The sequence below is a fragment of the Onychomys torridus genome, chromosome 3, assembly GCF_903995425.1.
Source record: "Onychomys torridus chromosome 3, mOncTor1.1, whole genome shotgun sequence".
NCBI classification, from domain to species: domain Eukaryota; kingdom Metazoa; phylum Chordata; class Mammalia; order Rodentia; family Cricetidae; genus Onychomys; species Onychomys torridus.
This window is the reverse complement of record NC_050445.1, coordinates 40728203-40747924: the sequence shown is the minus strand read 5'-3', so window position 1 is coordinate 40747924 and position 19722 is coordinate 40728203. Positions and strand designations below refer to the sequence as shown.

Below are 19722 nucleotides of genomic sequence, written 5' to 3'. Positions count from 1 at the left end.
ACAACGGAATTCCAGACACGTGACACTCTGTAGTTTTTAGTATGTCCCAGCCTGGCCTGGTGATGCAGGTCTCTCTCTCTCATTCCAGGTGTTCTGGAGGCTAAGGCAGGAGGATCAAAAGTTCAACACTCGCCTGGGCTATAGAATGAGTCCAAGGTCAGCCTGAGCAACTCAGCAAGACTATGACTCCAAAGAAGCAAGCGAGCAAAGCCAATGAGAAAAGAGGTCTGTGAACACAGAGTAGTGGTAGAGTGCTTGCCTAGCATGTCGATGCTCTTGGTTTAATTGCCAGTTGCATACACACACACACACACACACACACGCACACACACACACACACACACACACACACACACACATCCAAGCCCAACTTGGTGGCTCACGCTTGTAATTCCTGCACCGTAGGCCAAGACAGAAAGGCTGCTAAGAGGAGTTGAGTACAGCTTGGGCTACCCAGTCAGTTTCAGACTACAGTGTGAGCCTATCTCAAGAAACAAATAAAAAGCCAAACACGGTGGCACACACTTAGAATCTCAGCATTTGAGAGGTGGAGACAGAAGGATCAGGACTTCAGGGCAACATGAAACAGTCCAAAAGACAAACAAAAAAGAACAAGAAGCTGGGTGGCGGCAGCAGCGGCAGCGGCGGCGCACACCTGTAATCCCAGCACTTGGGAGGCAGAGGCAGGTGGCTCTCTGTGAGTTCGAGGCCAGCCGGGTCTACAGAGCTAGTCCAGGACAGGCTCCAAAGCTACAGAGAAACCCTGTCTCGAAAACCAAAAAAAAAAAAAAAAAAGAGAGAATGTCCCAAATATTGTATGGAGTAGGTGTGTGTGTGTGTGTGTGTGTGTGTGTGTGTGTGTGTGTGTGTGTTTAAATCATGTGTTATTTGAAATTCAGATTTGCAAAGACTAGCTGAAGAAGAAACAATGAACTTGGGAGGCAGAGGCAGAAGGATCCCTGTGACTTTGAGGTCATCCTGCTCTACATAGCACGTTCCAGGCCAGCCAGGGCTACATTGTGAGATCCTGTCTCCACACAAACAAACAAACAAACAAACAAACAAACAAACAAACAAACCCTACAGAGCCACAGCTCTCTCCAAGTCGCTGACATCACTACCCTCCTAGTTTCCTGTCCAACCTCTGATCCATAGGATCGAACTGGTCACCAGCCCCTGCCTGTTCTGTGGAAACAGACCCTGCCTGCGGCCCCTGCCCTCTCTCACCCTGTGTCTAGACAGTAGCTGGAGCAGCCTTCCAGCTGGTGTCTGCATCCATCCCACAGTAGGGGGGTATTCCTAACATTCTTCTTTGGCTCTGTGGACTTCAGCGGTATCCCAGAGTCACAGAAGGAAATCCAAACTCAGGACTGGCAGTGTCCTGGCTCTTCCTAGACTGACTCCCACCATGTGTCTCTCCCACCTCCTCTTAAGCATTCCTCTTTCTAATGAAACTCCACCAGGAAGCTTTGGGGGCTCCGCAAAGTTGAACCAGTTGGAATCCCAAGGTCATGGATGAAAGTCTGGTCAGGTGTGGGCTATCCAAATGGGTCTCAAGCACTCACCAGACAGCGGCAGGTGGTGCAGGCATCTGGGGAAAAGGTCTCCCCGTGACCGTAAGACTGGCCATTGTGGCTGCAGCCTGAGGTGGAGAGAGTAATGTCATTTGGGACCCTAGTGTGTTCTCCAGGCCCCCAAATAGCTGCAATGGGTGGGTGGGGTGATACTGACCGCGACAGTGGGGCAGGTTGGGTTGGGGGCCACAGTGTGCAGTCCCATCGCGGCACACACAGGCCGTGCAGACATCAGGTTCCCAGCGAGCCCCTTCAGGACAGGTGTGTCCCAGCCCCCAGCCCTGGGGGAGAGTTGAGCAGCAGCCACAAGACTCCAGTTGCATCACCCTGGCTTGCAAGTCTCTGTTCTGGGGAAATAGAGTGGAGGGGCAGGCTCGGCTCAGCTTCCTTCATGGACAATTCCTCAAGGATTGTGAGATGGAGAAACTGAGGCAGAATGAGGATTCCCGAGCAAAGGTGAGTGCCCTTCCATCAGCATGTTTCAGGGAATGTAAAACTAGGGCTTGAACAGAGAAACCCAGGATACATTCACTGCCCTAGTAATGAAAGAGTAATTTGGAGTGGAGGGTAAAACCCTGGCTGGTGGTTACTTATATAAGACCTAGTCTGGTCGTAAACTCATGCCAACCCTCCTGCCTCAGTCTTTCAGGTGATTACAGGCATGCATCACTTTGCCTGGCTTTTAAAGTCAGTGTTACCCATTGACAATCTTCCCTAGTGCTGTCTTACGCCCAGGCAGTATTCCATTCCCTCTCTCTCCCTCCCTCTCTCTCTCTCTCTCTCTCTCTCTCTCTCTCTCTCTCTCTGTATTTTTTTTAAGATGTATTATATATACAGTATTCTGCCTGCAAGTATGCCTGCAGGCCAGAAGAGGGCACCAGATCTCATTATAGATGGTTGTGAGCCACCACGTGGTTGCTGGGAATTGAACTCAGGACTTTGAAGAGCAGTCAGTATTTTTTGTTGTTGTTGTTGTTTTATCTCTGAACTATCTCTCCAGCCCAAAATTTAAGGTTATTTTGTTTTGTTTTTTTGGTTTTGTAAGACAGGGTTTCTCTGTGTAGCTTTGTGCCTTTCCTGGAACTCGCTTTGGATACCAGGCTGGCCTCGAACTCACAGAGGTCAGCCTGTCTTTGCCTCCCGAGTGCTGAGATTAAAGGTGTGTGCCAGCAGGTTGGGGATTTAGCTCAGTGGTAGAGCATTTGCCTAGCAAGCGCAAGGTCCTGGGTTAAAAAGGCGTGCACCACTGCCGCATGGCCTGTTTTTTTGTTTGTTTGTTTGTTTGTTTTTTGTTTTGTTTTGTTTTTTTGAGACACGGTTTCTCTGTGTAGTTTTGTGCCTTTCCTGGATCTCGCTCTGTAGACCAGGCTGGCCTTGAACTCACAGAGATCCACCTGGCTCTGCCTCCTGAGTGCTGGAATTAAAGGTGTGTGCCACTGCCACCCAGAGTAGTCCATTCTCTTTGCCAAATGCATGAACGAATATGTAAACCTGGGTCAAAGACACATGCCCTGGAGGCTCCACATTCAAAAAAGAAGAGGTATCAGGACTAGTCAAATAAGAACCTCTCTATGTGCATTTGCAACAGAATTCTAATGGCTGGGGACATATACCTTATTGGCACAGCCCTTGCCTAGCCTGTGTGAGGACCTGGGTTCAGTCTTAAGCACTGTCAAAACAATTACAAATAAACAAAACAAGGGCTGGAGGGATGGCTCAGTGGTTACAAGATGGGCTGCTCATCCAGAGGACCTGGGTTTTGTTCTCAGCTCCCATACGATGGTTCGTAAAGGTCCATAACAACAGTTCCAATAGACCCGATGCCCTCTGAACCCGGTTCCTCCGGAACATCAGTCAGTGCTCTTAACCGCCAAGTCATCTCTCTCCTCTTTAGCCTGCCTATGACCTTGAAGTGCAAGCCACTGGGGACCCTTAAGATGTGGAATGCATGTACTCGGGTCTCTCTTCCCCTCCGAGTGGTATTGGATGCTGAGATCTTGGCCCAGGCAAATCAGCATGGGACAAAGCTCAGCTTTCCCAGACCCTACAATAATTTTCCCATGGTAGTGAGTTAACCCCTAAATAAATTCCTTTGCTCTTAAAAAAAGAAAGAAGGAGCCGGGCAGTGGTGGCGCACGCCTTTAATCCCAGCACTCGGGAGGCAGAGCCAGGTGGATCTCTGTGAGTTCTAGGCCAGCCTGGGCTACCAAGTGAGTTCCAGGAAAGGCGCAAAATTACACAGAGAAACCCTGTCTTGGAAAACCAAAAAAAAAAAAAAAAAAAAAAAGAAAAGAAAGAAGGAAAGGAAGGAAGGAAGGAAGGAAAGAAGAAAGAAAGAAAGAAAGAAAGGAAGAAAGAAAGAAAAAAAGAGCAGGCTGTGGTGGTGCACACTGGTAGGATTTGCTAAAAGAGAGAAGGGAAGGGTCATGTGGTAGCTACACCCCAGGGGCATGTACTCCAAGGTCATAGGCAGGTGTAACAGTTACCTGCAACCTCACTAGGGGCAGTGCTTCAAGGTCACAGCTAGAACAGCTACCTACTACAGCCTTCTCTGGCCTTGACAAGCGGTAGGCACACACATGCTGTACATACAAACATGTGTACCAACACCCATACATGTAAAATAAAAATAAATCTTAAAAAATTAAATAAATAACAGCCGGGCAGTGGTGGCATGCGCCTTTAATCCCAGCACTTAGGAGGTAGAGCCAGGTGGATCTCTGTGAGTTCGAGGCCAGCCTGGGCTATGTAGAAAGACCCTGACTCAAACAAAATGAAACAAACAAGCAAACAAACAACAAACCCTCTATTTTGGTGTCCTTGGCGCCCCCAAGCCCAAGCCCCTCTCTGTCTCCCAACATGCAAAGCCCCTCCCACCCCATCCTCGCCAGTCTGCCTCTGTGGTACCTGCTTTCTGAGGTCAGTCACCTCGGCTTCCAGCCGTTCCAGCCTCTCCTCCAGGGGGCACCATTGCTGTTGCTGGGCCCCAGCAGGGGCCAAGGAGCGGGAGGGGGCCTGCTGCTGATAGTCAAGAATGTCAGCGAGCCTAGGGCGTTCTCTGGAGACCTCTCCACCTAAAGGGCGCAAGAAGCCAGCTTGGCCTGTAGGCAGGGGCCGGTAAGGTCTCCTGGGTTCTGTCCTCTAAACCACACATGGGAGAAGAGTCACCCCATGCCCCACCCTGTCCCCCTATCCCACCATGGCGGGAAGAGACATGGTCTGTGAAGGTGCTGGCGTGGAAGCAGGGAAGGGGAAGAACAGGCAATGCAAATCAAAGGAGGTAGAAGTCCTCAGAGCACCCCGGTGGCCTACATCAATTTCCCGAAGGGACACAGAGCAGGATCCAGACCAAGCAACCTGCTCTGACTCTGTGGGGATCCTTAGTCATGGAGCTGTGGTGTCTGGACTATCCATCCACTGTGGGCCAGAGGTAGATCTGACATGTTATGTTTGACAAGAGACCAACACAGGCTGAAACGCAAGGGAGGGTGTTGGATACGTGCAAGGAGGGCTCTTTAATTAGCTGGTGATCTAGGGTGTGTGTGTGTGTGTGTGTGTGTGTGTGTGTACGCGCACATGTCCCCACCGGTCTACATCTATACTGTCAGTAAAGGCACTGCTTTGGGAAAAGGTGCTCCCCCACCCCACTGTTCGTGTGTGGCAGAAGCTGGGGAGCCCCCATATTGGATGAGGTGGGCTCTGGAAAGCAGCGCCTAGCTGTGCTGTGCACTCCAGGCATGGTGAAGACAGTCTGTCTCTATTTCTAGATAACACTATGTCCAGGAAGGAAGAATGTGCCTCTGAGTTAGGCCTGGGGTGGGCACAGCCACCCTCCCTCACCTCACCCCCACTAAGTCAGGAAGGCAGAGGCAAAGGCTGCTTCCCACAGATGTGGAGGGGGGCAGTGGGGGGTCCCCAGAGGCGGGCAGGGGAGGAGGCTGAAGGAGGTGGCTGTGAGTTTCCCACAGTGGGAACTCAATCGGGACAAGCTGGAGTGACCGAAGGCCTTTCTCCCAGGGACACTAGGCCAGCAAGGCAGAGGGACGTCACCTACTTCTTTCTTTAAAGTCACCACGGGGGGGGGGGGGGGGGAGATTCCAGTCCATGGCTCAATTAATACCACTCCAACTCACTTAGTTACCTAAGGCAGAAACCTGGGGCTCAGTACCGCTCTACTGTGCCCCTCTCCGTCCTCACCAGTCCCCCTCAGTTGTCCCATAACCCACCCTATCCTCTCCTTCCCCACCGTCTTCGCGAGCCGGAAGAGAAGCCCCGTAATTCAGTTTGCTCCCCTCTCTCACACAGTACAAGGCTCCCAGAGCACGTTAAGATGTCCTTGTCACTTGCCCAGCTTTCCATCCTAGCTCTCTCCACCAGAGGTCCTAACCCTTAGCACCATAAGCAGCCCACCCAGCCTGTCCTCATCTCCTGCCCTGGGCAGGAGATCCTGGCCCCAGAAATCGGCACTGTCTTGACATGGTCTCTCTGCCCAACTTCCAGCCTCAAGAAGGATGCTCATGGATAGGGGTCTCGGTATCTGAAGCCCTCCACCCAAGCATGACTTCCTCGAGCTACCCTACCCCCACAGCCCCAGCATCTCAGCCAACTCCTCCAGTTCTGCTTAAGCAGGCACAACAGAGGGGTCAAGGAAGCAGTGTGTGCGGTGGTGTGTGGGGGACGCTGTCCTCTGGAATCCTCAGCTGAAATCGGGGCCAGTCCTTTTCCTCGAAGATCTGCGGGAAGTCCTCCTGGATGTGGCACAAGCCTGTTGCACCCCAGAAACTGAATTCGGGTTCCCCCTTAGCCTCCTCCTAACGCTTTCCCTGCAGAAACCATCCACCGTGCATGCCCCAAAGGCCTGACAGGACAAAGTCGGTTCCCACAGAGAGCATTGCCCCCTCCCCCTCCCCTTCTCAATACAAATAATTAACTTCAGACACCCAGATACCAGGACAGCCTCTGCTTCGCTGCTGCTCAGGACTCCTTGGCAGGGACGGCAGGAGGACCCGGCCCAATCCAGGATCCTCTGCCTGACCTCCCCTTCTCCGACTGTGCTCGCCCACCGACGGGGAGTACGGAGAGAGAGCTCCGAGGCCGGCCCGGGACAGGCAGCCCAGGCGGGGCTGGAGAAGTGGTCTGGCCCGGTCCGACGGACTGCTGGGCTGAGCCAGAAGTGGGGGCACACGCTGGACGCCCCGACTCACCGCGCGCGGCCAGCGCCAGGCTCCCGAGCTGCAGGAGCAGAGGGAGCAGCGCCGCCCCGGCCCCCGCCATGCTCCCTCCGCCGGCCTCGCTCTGGGTCGGCGCTCGGCGGGCGCTGCGGGAGGCGGGGTGCGGAGACTCAGGCCGCCGCCCACCCAGTCTTTGTTCAGGAAGGGCTCGGCAGTTCTCCGCCCCCTTGGTGCCGGCTCCCCCACCCCACCGTGGGCTTCTCGCCCCCGGGCCCCTGCGGGTCCTGACCCACAGCAGCCTTCCAAGCTCGGCAGGAAGCTGAGCGCGGGGTGGGGGTGGGGGGTCAGAGGCACCCATCTCCCTGCTCTTTGGGGCTGCTCATCCTTCAAGGGTGACTTTTCTTCCTCCACCTTATGGAGTTGCAAGCACATCAGGCCAAGCTGGGTTCAAAACCCTAAGCAAGGGGTTGGAGAGAAAGCTCAGTGGTTAAGGGCCCTTGCTACTCTTGTAGAGGACCTGGTTTGGTTCTCGACACCCACATGGCTGCTCACCATCGTCTGTAATTCCAGTTGCAGGGAATCCAATTTCTAACTTCTCCAGTACCAGGCATGCAATATATACATGCAGGCAAAACACCTCAGACGAATAAAATGAAATAAATACATATTTATTAAAATAAAATAAAGGAATAATATTCCACTCAATTCCTATTTAGTCAATTCCAAGTGCTTTCCTGTTTGTAAGAAGAGAAACCAGGGGGCTGGAGAGATGGCTCAGAGGCTAAGAGCATTGACTGTTCTTCCAGAGGTCCTGAGTTCAATTCCCAGCACCACATGGTGGCTCACAACAATCTGTGAAGAGAACTGATGCCTTCTTCTGGCTTGCAAGCACACAAGCAGACAGAACTCTGTATATGTAAAAAAATAAAATAAATCTAAAAAAAAAAAAAAGTGAAACCCGTCACCCACTTAGAACTGTACAGGGATGAGCAAGTGAGGTCACTTAAGTGAAGAGTCTAGGGAGCTGGAATGCAGGAAGCCTGGGGGTGTAAAGTGGTGTGGTGGTTCACACCTGCAATCCTCAATTTCACAGTTGAGGCAAGAAGATCAGAAGTTCCAAGGCTCCATAGCAGGTTTGAGACAGCCTGGGATACATGAATGAGATCCTGTCTAACAAACAACACACACACACACACACACACACACACACACACACACACACACACAGGGGGGGGGAGGGAGGGAGGGAGAGAGATTGAGGGAAGTGATTGGCAGATCTAAGTACTCAATAACAGATGATGGTCAGTTTCAATCAGGAGCACCCACTCTTCACTTACACATTTCTTTCTTGGACCCCACCTACCACTTCTACCCCAGACCCAGGTATGGCCCCAAATGCCTAGGCCTTTCTTCTCTGGCTGGATGAGCCCCCTTTCCAGACACTGAGCTCAGGCAGGCCTCAGGGCTCAGCCTCAGTTGGGAGCAGGGTTTGGCCCCGGGCTTACTTAGCAGGGAGGAGACCTAAGTGAGCAAATGGGGAAAACTGTCCGCGGAGCCTAGGACTGGGAAACAGCTCAGTGCAGCTGGAGAGGCAGGATGGGCCCCATGTTCACAGGCAGAGGGACATTGAGGGTGGGGCCGTGAATCCTGCCAAAGTCCCTCTCCTGGCCTTGAAGACCTGGAATGTGAAGCCAGCTTCCCCCAGCTGAGGCAGGGCAGGAACTGGAGGTCTCCCTCAGGAGTCAAGGCTTGAGTAAGGGGAGGGCAGGGTCTCTTTCCCAGATGTGCAGGCCCCTCGTGGGCCTGAGCAAGGGGAAGAGAGGCTGTGTGTGACTCAACCTTGCCTCTGTGACCTGGAGCTAGGGTCACACAGCAGAGGAAAAACCAGAGCCAGCAAAGCCAGCAGAACCAGGAATTAGGAGCTCTTGTCCAATCCTGAAAGTAATAAGAGAGACAGAGGAGAGAGAGAGAAAGAGAAAGAGAGAGAGACAGACAGACAGACAGACAGAGAAAGGAAAATCTTTGAGACTTTGAGACAAATCTTCAGGCTAGACTGACCTTGAACTCCACATATAGCCAAAGGTGACTTTGAACTTCTGATTCTTCTGCCTCTGTTCTGGGTGCTAATATTACAGGGACTCAAAACCATGAAGATTACATTGAGTGTTGCAGATGAAACCCAGGGCTTCATGCATGCAAAGAAGCACTTTCAACTAAGCCACATCTCCATCCAGCAGGAAAATGGGGTGTTTCTATCTACTGGGTGCCTCTTGCAAAGCAGTGGGAGAGTAACGGGGCTAGGACCCCAGACCTGTCAGGAGCAGGGAAGCCAGGCCATATGGGTCTGGTCTACTGTTTACTGTTGTGTGACTTCAGATAAGATACGTCACTTTCAGTGACTGATTCTTTCTCTCTCTGTCTCTCTGTCTCTCTCTCTCTCCCTCTCTCCCCCGTCCCTCTCTCTTTTAAGACAGGGTTTCTCTGTGTGGCTTTGGTGCCTGTCCTGAATCTCACTCTGTAGCCCAGGCTGGCCTCGAACTTACAGAGATCCACCTGGCTCTGCTTCCCAAGTGCTGGGATTAAAGACGTGCGCCACCACCGCCCAGCCAATTTCTGTCTCCTTTTTAAGCACCACCGCCCAGCCAATTTCTGTCTCTTTTTAAGATGTATTTATTAGTGTATGTGTATGAAAGAGAGAGAGACACAGAGACACACACAGAGAGATATGTTTAGGCATGTGCACGCCACCCCATCACAGCATGTGTGTGGACCTAAGAGAGTATCGCAGCAATCTGTTTTCTCCCTCCACTGTGGACCCAATTTAAATCAACAGCCTTGCACTGTAAGCATTCTAATCTGCTGAGCCATTTCCCCAGCCCACAGAAGCCAGTTTGTCTTGTCTTTGGCCCTAACTTCTAATCACTCTCCTCAGAAACTATTTGTGCAGATGAAAAGTATTAATTCCAGTCTGGCTATCTATGGTGGCGCACGCCTTTAATCCCAGCACTCAAGAGGCAGAGCCAGGCGGATTTCTGTGAGTTCGAGGCCAGCCTGGTCTACAGTGTGAGATCCAGGACAGCCAGGACTACACAGAAAAACCCTGTCTACACACATACACACACACACACACACACACACACACACACACACACACACACACACCTGTGCACTGTTTCTTAGTTAAAATTAATTTTGAGATTTATTTATTTTTAGTTTGTGTGTATGGGTGTTTTAACTGCGTGCTGGGTCTGTTGTCTGTATACCGTGTGTGTACCCAGTGTTCTTGAAGGCCAGAAGAGGGTGCTGAATCCCTTGGAAGTGGAGTTGAGGATGACTGTGAGCTGCTTATGGGTGCTGGGAATCAAAGAGCAGTCAGTTCCAACGATGAGCATCTCTCCAGCCTCTACTGTTTCTTCCTTATTTCAGTTTTCAAAACAAGTTGGCACAAATGGCACAATGTGGCATGTTAAGATTACCTGCCCATATACATTGTTAAGCTACCAAGCTTTTTTCTTTTTTTTCCTGATTTTTACAACATCCCCCCTTTTCTTGTCTCCCCACTGTGGTCTCACAGTGTCTAATATACACAGGAAGTTTTCCATTCTAGCAAGAGTCTGTGAAGATTTCAGTGACCCTGATCAGTGAACAGTCTTTGTAAACAAGAGAAAGCAGAAAAGAAAGCGCACAGAGATCCCAAAACCTCTACATGCCCACTCAGTAACTGCAAATTGCTGACGCACACTGATCCCCTTGTTATCCCAGCTGCTGATGTGTAGGAGGCTGGGGTTCATTTCTCCCTCCACCAGCAGCCTTACCATCATCCCATAAGCCACCTTTCATTTTTTTTTTATAAGGGTCGCTCCTTCAAAACAGAAAGAGCATCTCGTAGAGCCTACTTATGCCCATTATGTGCTGTACAGTTCAAAAAGTGTTCTACAACGGCCATCTTTTCATTCTGAATGAGCCAATCTATTAAGTACATAGATAGACCAATCGATAGATAGGAAGACATCCAGTGGATATCAGCTGGGGAAGTCCTGTTAAGGCAGTCAGCTGGAGTTCACGATAGAAAGGGCCTTGGGCAGAGCCGGGTGTCCCCTCAGGAGCAGAGTGTCCCTTTGGGCAAGGCTTCTAGTAAAACAACAAATTATAGCAGAGAGGGAATGCCATTGACTCAGACACACCCAGCAGAAACTGCTGGAGGATCTGAGCAGTCAACCTGAGCTCAGGGTTGAGCTTTCTCTTACGGATGACCTTTTCATGGCTGAACTACCTGCTTCCCTTTCCCGGGGCAGACTTCAGGTCCACCGTCTTGGGCTCCAGGAATCCTGCCAAGCTTCAGGATATTTGCTGAAGTATGAAAATCAGTCCGTGCCCCCGCCAGCCACTGTTCATGGGAAAATACAGTTAGGACTGTCCTTCTCTGTCTCCTAGAACCTGTTGGGATTTTAGGAGTGTGGTTGAGCTTTTTGCTTTGTTTTGCTTTCATGAGAGAACAATGCAGTTATGCTGAAATTCACATTATAGCCAGCCCTGGTGGGTGGGCACATTGTAGAGCTGGCAGTGACCTCCAAGCCCTGGGTCCTGAAGCCAGAGGCAAGCTTCACCAGCCCAGGAGGTCAGTCACATCTGCATGTCTATTCCCACCCAGGGCTTCTGTCTGTCTGTCTGTCTGTCTCTCTCTCTCTCTTTTTAAATAGTTATTCATTTGTTGGTGGGGACAGATGTATACCACAGCATGCACATGGGGGTCAGAGAACAACTTTCAGAAATCAGTTCCCTCCTTCCATCATGTGGGTCTTGGAGACTAAACTCGGGTTGTCAGGCTTGGTGGCAGGTGTCCATCTCACTGTCTTCCCAGTCCCTTTTGACTTTCTTTTCCCAGGTACTGGGCACTGGTGATCCATTGGAGTTTAGATTGGTTAACAGCTAAGACATGGCTGTCTACACGGTTCCTTTTCCTTCCCTCCACTCCCTGCTCTCAGCCTTCTGCAATGCCTCCTAGGAGCCCAGTAGGTACTGGTAGATATGTTCTGTATCTGGGCTATGCAATAGTGTGGCCGTGTGATACTATGGAGTGCCCGTAATAGGCTACTGCATCGAGACTCTGTATTTTACACTATAATTAAGTTATGACAAGATAAATAGCCACATTCATATTTTAACCATAAGGCAACTTGGGTGCATTCATAAAATTCTCAGGATAGTTTATGTCAATGGCTTTGTGTCTGACTATTCCCAGCTCTCCAACACCACGTGTCCCTCTACTGGGGATTCTAGCTGACCCTTTGTGGGCTGGGTGAACTCCTTAAAGGTCTTTGACATCTGCCCCTCTCTGGATGAGGCCTTTCCTCTCATTGCCCCTAAGTCCAAGGATGAAGTGGGGATCCCAAAACTCAGTGGTTCTTCTGATCCCTGACCCGGGATGCCTGGTTGGAGCCTCAGAAGTCAGACTTGATGAGAGACATACTCAATGGGGTTTAACAGACATCTCCCAAAAAGTGTAAGTAGTTAGTTGTCTTAGCGTTGGCCATACATGTTATTAACTGACTCTCAAGCTACATCTCAAAAGGTTGCTAAGCTATTTCCCTTCTCATTTGATGAGAAACACATGAGGCGGCTCTGGAGACGCCCTGATGGGATTATGACCCGATAAGGTGAAGCCAGAAGGCACGAGAGTTGTTTAAGGGATTTTGGATACATCTTTTCCTTGTAAGTGGGATTTTTTGGTGAGGTTCCTAGAAAACTGTAGGCTCATGGCTGGGAAGGGAGACAGCCTCAAGTAGTTGCTAATTGTGTTAGAATTCTTCCCTGCTGCTGGCAGAGGCTTCAGCTGGGTCGCAGGTTAGGATCTTCTTGCCCCTTCTCGTTTCCCCAAGATTTTCCTGGCCTTTCTATCCTGTCTCTCTCTCTCTCTCTTTTTTTTTTTTTTTTTTTTTTTTTTTGCTTTTCGAGACAGGGTTTCTCTGTAGCTTTGGAGCCTGTCCTGGACTAGCTCTGTAGACTAGGCTGGCCTTGAACTCACAGAGATCCACCCGCCTCTGCCTCCCGAGTGCTGGGATTACAGACGTGTGCCTCCTCTGCCCGGCTCTATCCTGTCTTATAAGCAGTTCGTTCCAGTTTTTAATGTCTCATATTTTATACAGAGACAATTTCATCATCTGAAGGCGAGGACAATGTTATCTTTCCCTTCCTAGTTTGTGTCTTTTGTGCCCTTTCCTCATCTTGCCACATTACCTAAGACTTCTAGGACAGTACTGACAGGAAGTGGAGGGAGACGACTTCCTGTCACTTCCTCATAGTGAGATCTTTTAACTTTCTGGAGGAGCTCACCATGGAGACCAGGCTAGGTCTCCAAGCCTCAAGCCTCCTGCCTCTGCCCCTGAGTGCCAGGTGTATAGTCATGCTGGAGAGTGGAAGGCACTCTGGTGCAGACAGGCGGACCCTTCAATGAGCCTTGCCCTTCAAGTTTCCAGCAACTCCCCACACTGTTACCCAGAGACCAAAGCCTTAAGCATACATGCTTCAGGGGCATATTTAAGATCCAAGTATATCAGCTGTTTTCTCAGTGACTTCCTTTGCGTTTACCCAGGGACAGTGTACTATACTACATTCCTGTGCCCTCTAGGCAAGTGGTCCATAGGATATACCTAAGGAAGGATGGCCTTGGGCCAAGGGTCCCTGGGAAGTAGGACTAATACTGAGATGCCCACTGAGGTGCTGGAGTTAGGGATGCAGGAGCTGTAGCTTTGATGAGGTTTCACAGAGCTTTACAACTCGAGGAATTGCCCCAGATCGTATGAGTAAGGACAGTGTCAATGTCCTTAGAAATGCATGTGTTGACTGCAGCAAATGGCTACTGTCAGGTTCCCCTGGTAATCACCTCTACTGCCTGCTATCCTGAGCTCGACCATGCACCAGAATGGACCCCTGAGCTGTCCAACAAGGGCCTTAGCATCAACAAGGTTATCTAAGCTGGTGCCTCCCTTCCTGAGCATTGTAAAACACAGGGCCTGAGCTGGGACATGCTAGAGGGCAGGTAGGGGAATGAAGGGCACACCATGGGGTCTGAATGTAGGGAGCATTGGAATTAAGGGGCTGTTGAGGATTCCTGACTTCTTTATTCATCGGGTTCTATCCTCTAGCCCTCAACCGGGCCCCACCCCTCATTTCAGTGATGCTCAGCTTCCTGGCATGCTAAATCCAGTACCAAGATACTGCTGAGGTCTCGTTCAAGGTAGGGGAAGAGGCACACTGTCTGAGGACCCAGGGGAGAGACCCCTAAGGAGGAGACCAGACTTGAGCCGTAGACCTCCCATTCTGTTCCTCACCCTCCCTCCTGGTCATAGGGCTGTCCTTTATACCTCAAAGCTTTTGCGCCTCCTGTAGAAGTCTAGAGGCGTGGCTCACAAGCCGAGCAGGCCTTGTGGCGATGCGGTAGACAGAATACACCTGCACACCTCTGCAGGTGTCTATCGCTATGCCAGGCCCATCTCTGTCCTGCCAGAGGCGGGAGGCAAGTCTGTCCCACCAGCTGCCACCAGCCCTGTCTCCGTGGCAGCCTGAAAATATTTGTGGTCATTCTCTGCTCCCCCCACCAGGAGGCGTGCGTGGGGGAATCCAGCAGCTGCCTTGCAGATGTCCACACTGTACTAACCACAGACCACAGTTCTGCACACAGCTGTTCCTCCCATCTCTTGAGGAACTCACACCCAGCTGACTCCCAGAAACTCAGCCTGTATCCCTGAGCAGCCCAGATGGAGGAGGTAGTTCTTAGGGACCCATCCCTTGAGGAAGTGTCAGGAAGGGCTTGCAGGTTCCCCTCAGGGGTACTGTGATGGCCCAATCTTCATTGTTAACTTGACTGGGTTTAGAATCAACAGGAATCGTACTCTGGGTGTAATTATGGGGGTGTTTGCAGAAAGGCTTAACCAGAGAGAGAAGATCTGTCCTCAGCATGAGTGGCATCATCCCATGTGCCGGGATAATTTTGACACTACCCCCTGCTTGTGGAAGCCGTGAGATCTCAGCCACTTTGCCCTCTTACACCTTCCCCACCACGGTGGACTGTGCCCTTGAACCATCACGTATTCAGTCACAGCAGTAAAAAAGCCACAGTGCAGGTCACCTGACCCCAACTCCACCCTGACCCCTTCTCATGTCCACAGTTTATATAAGGCCCAGAGTGAGGTCTCAGAAAATTGTCCTTAGTGACCCAGGCAACTACTCACCTGGGTCTTAGAGCCTGTGAGAATCAGACCCTCCTCACCCACATGTTATATTTCCATTCACAAATTTATCATTCATTCAGGAACCTCCAGCCTACAAAAAGCTGGCATATTTGGCTGTCCCTGGGGTGAAGCTTGGGGTGGTGGTGGGTCCTAAAGGTCTCTCCCCATGCGGCTTCAGCTTCCTTCCTCTACCATCACCCCCTGTACCACCCTCTGCCTTTTCCTGCCTTACTCCTACCCAAAGTGGGTAGTCATGTGGCCTACATGCCAGATGCCCTGTGGGTTCTGGGTCTGGCCCATGAGAGACATTTTCTATAGTCAGGAACGCAAGAGAGTAGCCCAAGTAGAATTTCTTTTCTCTGCCGCCATCTGGTTGGACCCCGGCTTCTGAGGGCAGCCTTTTTAGGGGAAGCCTGGCTCTCCACGAATAAGAATTCCAACATGCTTTTTATTTCCCTGGTCATGCCTTCACGGATGCTCCCTTCACAAAACTCAACTTCTTTTAATATCACCCATGTCCTTTTGAGACCTCAATTCATGTGCCTGTCTGCTAACGCTGCCACATGCATTCAAGAGTCCTGGAACCCCTTGGGGAGGAAGTCATAGGGAAGCAAGGTGAAGCATAACCCAGAGAAACCAGGTAGAATTATTTTAATTTTTACTTTTTTCCTCTTTTTATTCTCCTGCTCCTTTTCCTTCTTTTCTTTTTTTTTAAAAACTTTTTGTTTTGTTTTTTCTTTTAAACTTATTCTTTTTTATTTAATCTTATTTTTATGTGCATTTGTGTCAATGTGTCAGATCTCCTGGAATGGGAGTTACAGACAGTCGTGAGCTGCCCTGTGGGTGCTGGGAATTGAACCCCAGTCCTCTGGAAGAGCAGCCAGTGCTCCTAACCCCCGAGCCATCTCTCCAGCCCCCCTTCTTCTCTTTTTGAGACAAGGCCTCATGTAGCCAAAGCTGGCCTCGAACCACCAATCATTTTGTTTTTATCTCACAGTTGCTGCGATTACAAGGGTGTGCCATATTGCCTGACAAATTTCTTCACTTTTATTTTAGGGCTGGGGTTTTAGTTCAGTTGCAAGGTTTGCCCATTACATGTGAAGACCTGGGTTTGAACCCCAGAACCAGGTATGGTGGCACATATCTGTAATCCCAGCACTCAGAAGGCAGACATGTTTGAGACAGCCTGGTCTACATGAAACCCTGTCTCAATAAATTGTTTTTAGTTTACTTACAGTCAAATTCACCCTTTGTCGATTATAGATAGTTCTGAGGGTGATTTTTGTTGTTGTTGTTGTTGTTGTTGCTTTTTGAAACAGGGTTTCTCTGTGTAGCCCTGACTGTCCTGGAACTCTCTCTGTAGACCAGGCTGGCCTTGAACTCACAGAGATTCACCTGTCTCTGCCCCGGAGTGCTGGGATTAAAGGTGTGTGCCACCACCTGAGTTTTTGCAAAGGCACAGCTATGTTAAGACATGGGAACCATGCTGGTCACTCGGGACTATCCCCTTGAGGTCAGCCAATCCCATATTCCTTGGGTCTCTTTTTGTTTCTCTGGTTTCTCAAGGGTCTCTTGCTAGCAAAGGCAGCTCACTCTCTTACTTGCCACAGCACCTCAAGGACACAAAGCCACCTCTGATGCACAGACGATATTGGGTCCCAAATGTGGAGAAGGAAGCTGCCAGCAGCTGGGTTTCTCTGTCCTCTCTCTTGCGATGTCTGGCTCAAGGGAAGGAAGAGAGCAAAAGTTGGGGGCATGTCTCAGGGGCAGCCTGTCTGTCATGGGGATCAGGAAGCTCTAGGATCTCAGAGTGTGGGGATCTACAAGCTCCCTTGGTTCCACCTCCTCTGGATATATAACCAGTGTGGTGGTTTGTCTTTTTTTTTTTTTTTTTTTTTTTTTTTTTTTTTTTTCAGAGATGAGGACTGAACCCAGGGCCTTGTGCTTGCTAGGCAAGCGCTCTACCACTGAGCTAAATCCCCAGCCTTGGTGGTCTGAATGAAAATGGCCCCATAGGCCCATACATAGGGAGTGGCACTATTAGGAGGTGTGGCCTTGTTGGAGGAAGTGTGTCACTTGGGGGCGGGGAGGCTTTGAGGTTTCTTTCTTTCTTTCTTTCTTTTGGCTTTTCGAGGCAGGGTTTCTCTGTGTAGCTTTGTGCCTTCCCTGGAACTCGCTTTGGAGACAAAGCTCAAGCCAGGCTCAAATGTCGCTCTCTCTTCCTGCTGCCTGAGGATCCAGATGTTGAACTCTCAGCTCCTTCTCCAGCACCACGTCTGCCTGCATGCTGCCGTGCTTCCTGCCAGGATGACAATGGACTAAACCTCTGACCTGTAAACCAGCCCCAATTAAGTGTTTTCCTTTATGAGTTGCTGTGGACACGGTGTCTCTTCACAGTAATAAAACCCTAACCGAGACAGCCAGGATGGGTGGTCACTAAAGCAGCTGAGAAGCAACAGAGTGTAGGACTTTCCCTATGGAACAACTGCTGATGTGCTTATTCTTGTCACCTGCACTGTGTGGACCTGCCTCATCTTCACCCAAGCAGAGCATTTTGTTGCTGACAGTGTTTGAGTCCACTTTACAGATGAGAACACTGAGATTCGGGGAGACTGCAAGAGAAGCTAAGGCAAAGCGCTGGCATCACCCAGCTGCAGCGGTAGAAGACACTTAGGGTGCAGCTGGCATCAGGCCCAGTGTCTCGGTGCCCTGTAGCTATGTGCCTTCGGGTTAACCACCTTGTCTTGCTGAGTCTCCGTGTCTTCAGGTGAAGAGCAGGCAGACCCTGCCCTGTGCATGAGAATTAAATAAGGCTTCAGGTTTAACGGCAGCCGGATGTGTGAAATAGTCTCATAGGTCGAGCTGTGCCCTCTTTCCCCGAGTTCATATATCCAAGTTCTACCCTCTAATGCCTCAGAACGTGACTGTCTTTGGAGATAGGGTCACTGCGCATTAAGTACTTAAACTGAAGTTATCAGAGGAGCTGTACTCCACTACAACTGGTGTCTTTATAAAAGGGACATTTTGGAGGCTGAGGGTGTAGCTCAGCGGTACAGTGCTTGCTTATCACGCACAAGGCCCTGGGTTTGATCCCAAATGCTGCAAAAGGTGGACCCGTGGGTGCAGAGGCACGTCCACAGAGAGGACGCCTGGACTTTGAAGATGAAGGCAAAGGTCTGGTGACATTTCTACCGGCAGAGGGTCTTCAGTAATGAGAATGCACAGGATGAGGTGAGGTGGGCGGCTTAGCTCAGTGGTGTACAGCAAGCTCCAGGTCCTGGGGCTTTGTCCTCAACACCATTTTTTTGTTTTTCGAGACAGGGTTTCTCTGTAGCTTTGGAGCCTGTCCTGGACTAGCTCTGTAGACCAGGCTTGCATCGAACTCACAGAGATCCACCTGGCTCTGCCTCCCAAGTGCTGGGATTACAGGCATGCACCACCACCGTCCAGCTAAAGATTTATTATGTAGACAGCATGTATGACTGCAGGCCAGAAGAGGGCACCAGATCTCATTACAGGTGGTTGTGAGCCACCATGTGGTTGCTGGGAATTGAACTCAGGACCTCTGGAAGAGCAGTCAGTGCTCTTATCCTCTGAACCATCTCTCCAGCCTCAACACCTTTTTTTTTTTTTTTTTTTTTTTTAAAGGATATGGAGCAACATTAGTGAGTAAAAATACTTGCTGCACAAGTGTGGGGGCCTGAGATAGAAATCCCAGCACACACACTTGTGGAGCAAGCCTGAGGACCTGAGTGTGATGCCTGGAATCCATGCTGGAAGGAGAGAACAAGCTCCTGAAAGATGTCCTCTGACTACAAGATCACAGCATCATGCACTTCCCTGTGTACATATCACACACACACACACACACACACACACACACACACACACACTCAATACACATAGCAATGATAGTAAATAAACTTTTAAAATTATTTTAGCTGGGTGCACGCCTTTAATCCCAGCACTCGGGAGGCAGAGGTGGGTCAGTCTGTGAGTTCAGGGGCAGCCTGGTCTACAGAGCAAGTTCCAGGACAGCTAAGGGCTAAGGATAAACAGAGAAATCTTGTCTAAAAAAAAAAAAAAAACAACAACAACAACAACAAACCATAAATTAATAACAAAACAGTTTTTTGTTTTGTCTTTTTCTTTGTGTATCTTTGGCTGTCCTGGAACTCACTCTATAGACCAGGCTGGCCTCAAACTCACGGAGAGCAGCTTGCCTCTGCCTCCTTAGTGCTGGGATTAAAGGTGTACCACCCAGCAATAAAATTTCCCCCACCTCACTCCCACCCCCACAGAAGTAAATTGAAAATTCATGAAGTTAGTTAGCAGGGAACTCAGCTTACTTCTTTGGTAACTGTGGGCACAAATAACATCTACTGTCTAGTGACTGACTACAAGTAACCACATTAAGATGCCAGAAGTGCTTAGCCTGTATCTGGCATATGTTGAGATCTCATTGGTGTAATCTTGTATCTGTCTGACTCCAAAGGGTTAAAATGTCACTTACGGTTTAGTTGACTTCAAAATCCAGCATCTGATTTCATCAACAGTCCTCTCTTCCCTCCCCCTGGTGAGGGTGTGGGTTGGGGGTGGAGGGAAGGCTTCAGGCTCATATACCTGCTTCTGGGTGGTTTAGGACAGGCTGTCGTGTGCAAGGGTCCCCTCTTCTGTACTGTTGCTTTGCCCACCCTGAACCTCAGAACTGCATCAGGCACCCAGGATGGAGTAAATTTGCCAAGA

The 19722-nt window shown here is 50.1% G+C and overlaps 1 protein-coding gene across 4 annotated transcripts in view; it reads right to left on the bottom strand.

The window, feature by feature from the left end:
• Positions 1-6875, bottom strand: part of LOC118580752 (kielin cysteine rich BMP regulator) — a 29100-nt gene extending 22225 nt beyond the window's left edge. For all 4 annotated transcript variants that reach the window (XM_036182688.1, XM_036182690.1, XM_036182691.1 and 1 more), the window contains exons 1-4: positions 6779-6875; positions 4482-4648; positions 1732-1921; positions 1566-1642 (exon numbers count right to left, since the gene is read on the bottom strand). In XM_036182688.1, coding sequence (XP_036038581.1) covers positions 1566-1642; positions 1732-1921; positions 4482-4648; positions 6779-6848 — 504 coding nt within the window. In that variant the 5' untranslated portion in view covers positions 6849-6875. The remainder of the gene's footprint in view (positions 1-1565; positions 1643-1731; positions 1922-4481; positions 4649-6778) is intronic.
• Positions 6876-19722: the final 12847 nt, after the last annotated feature.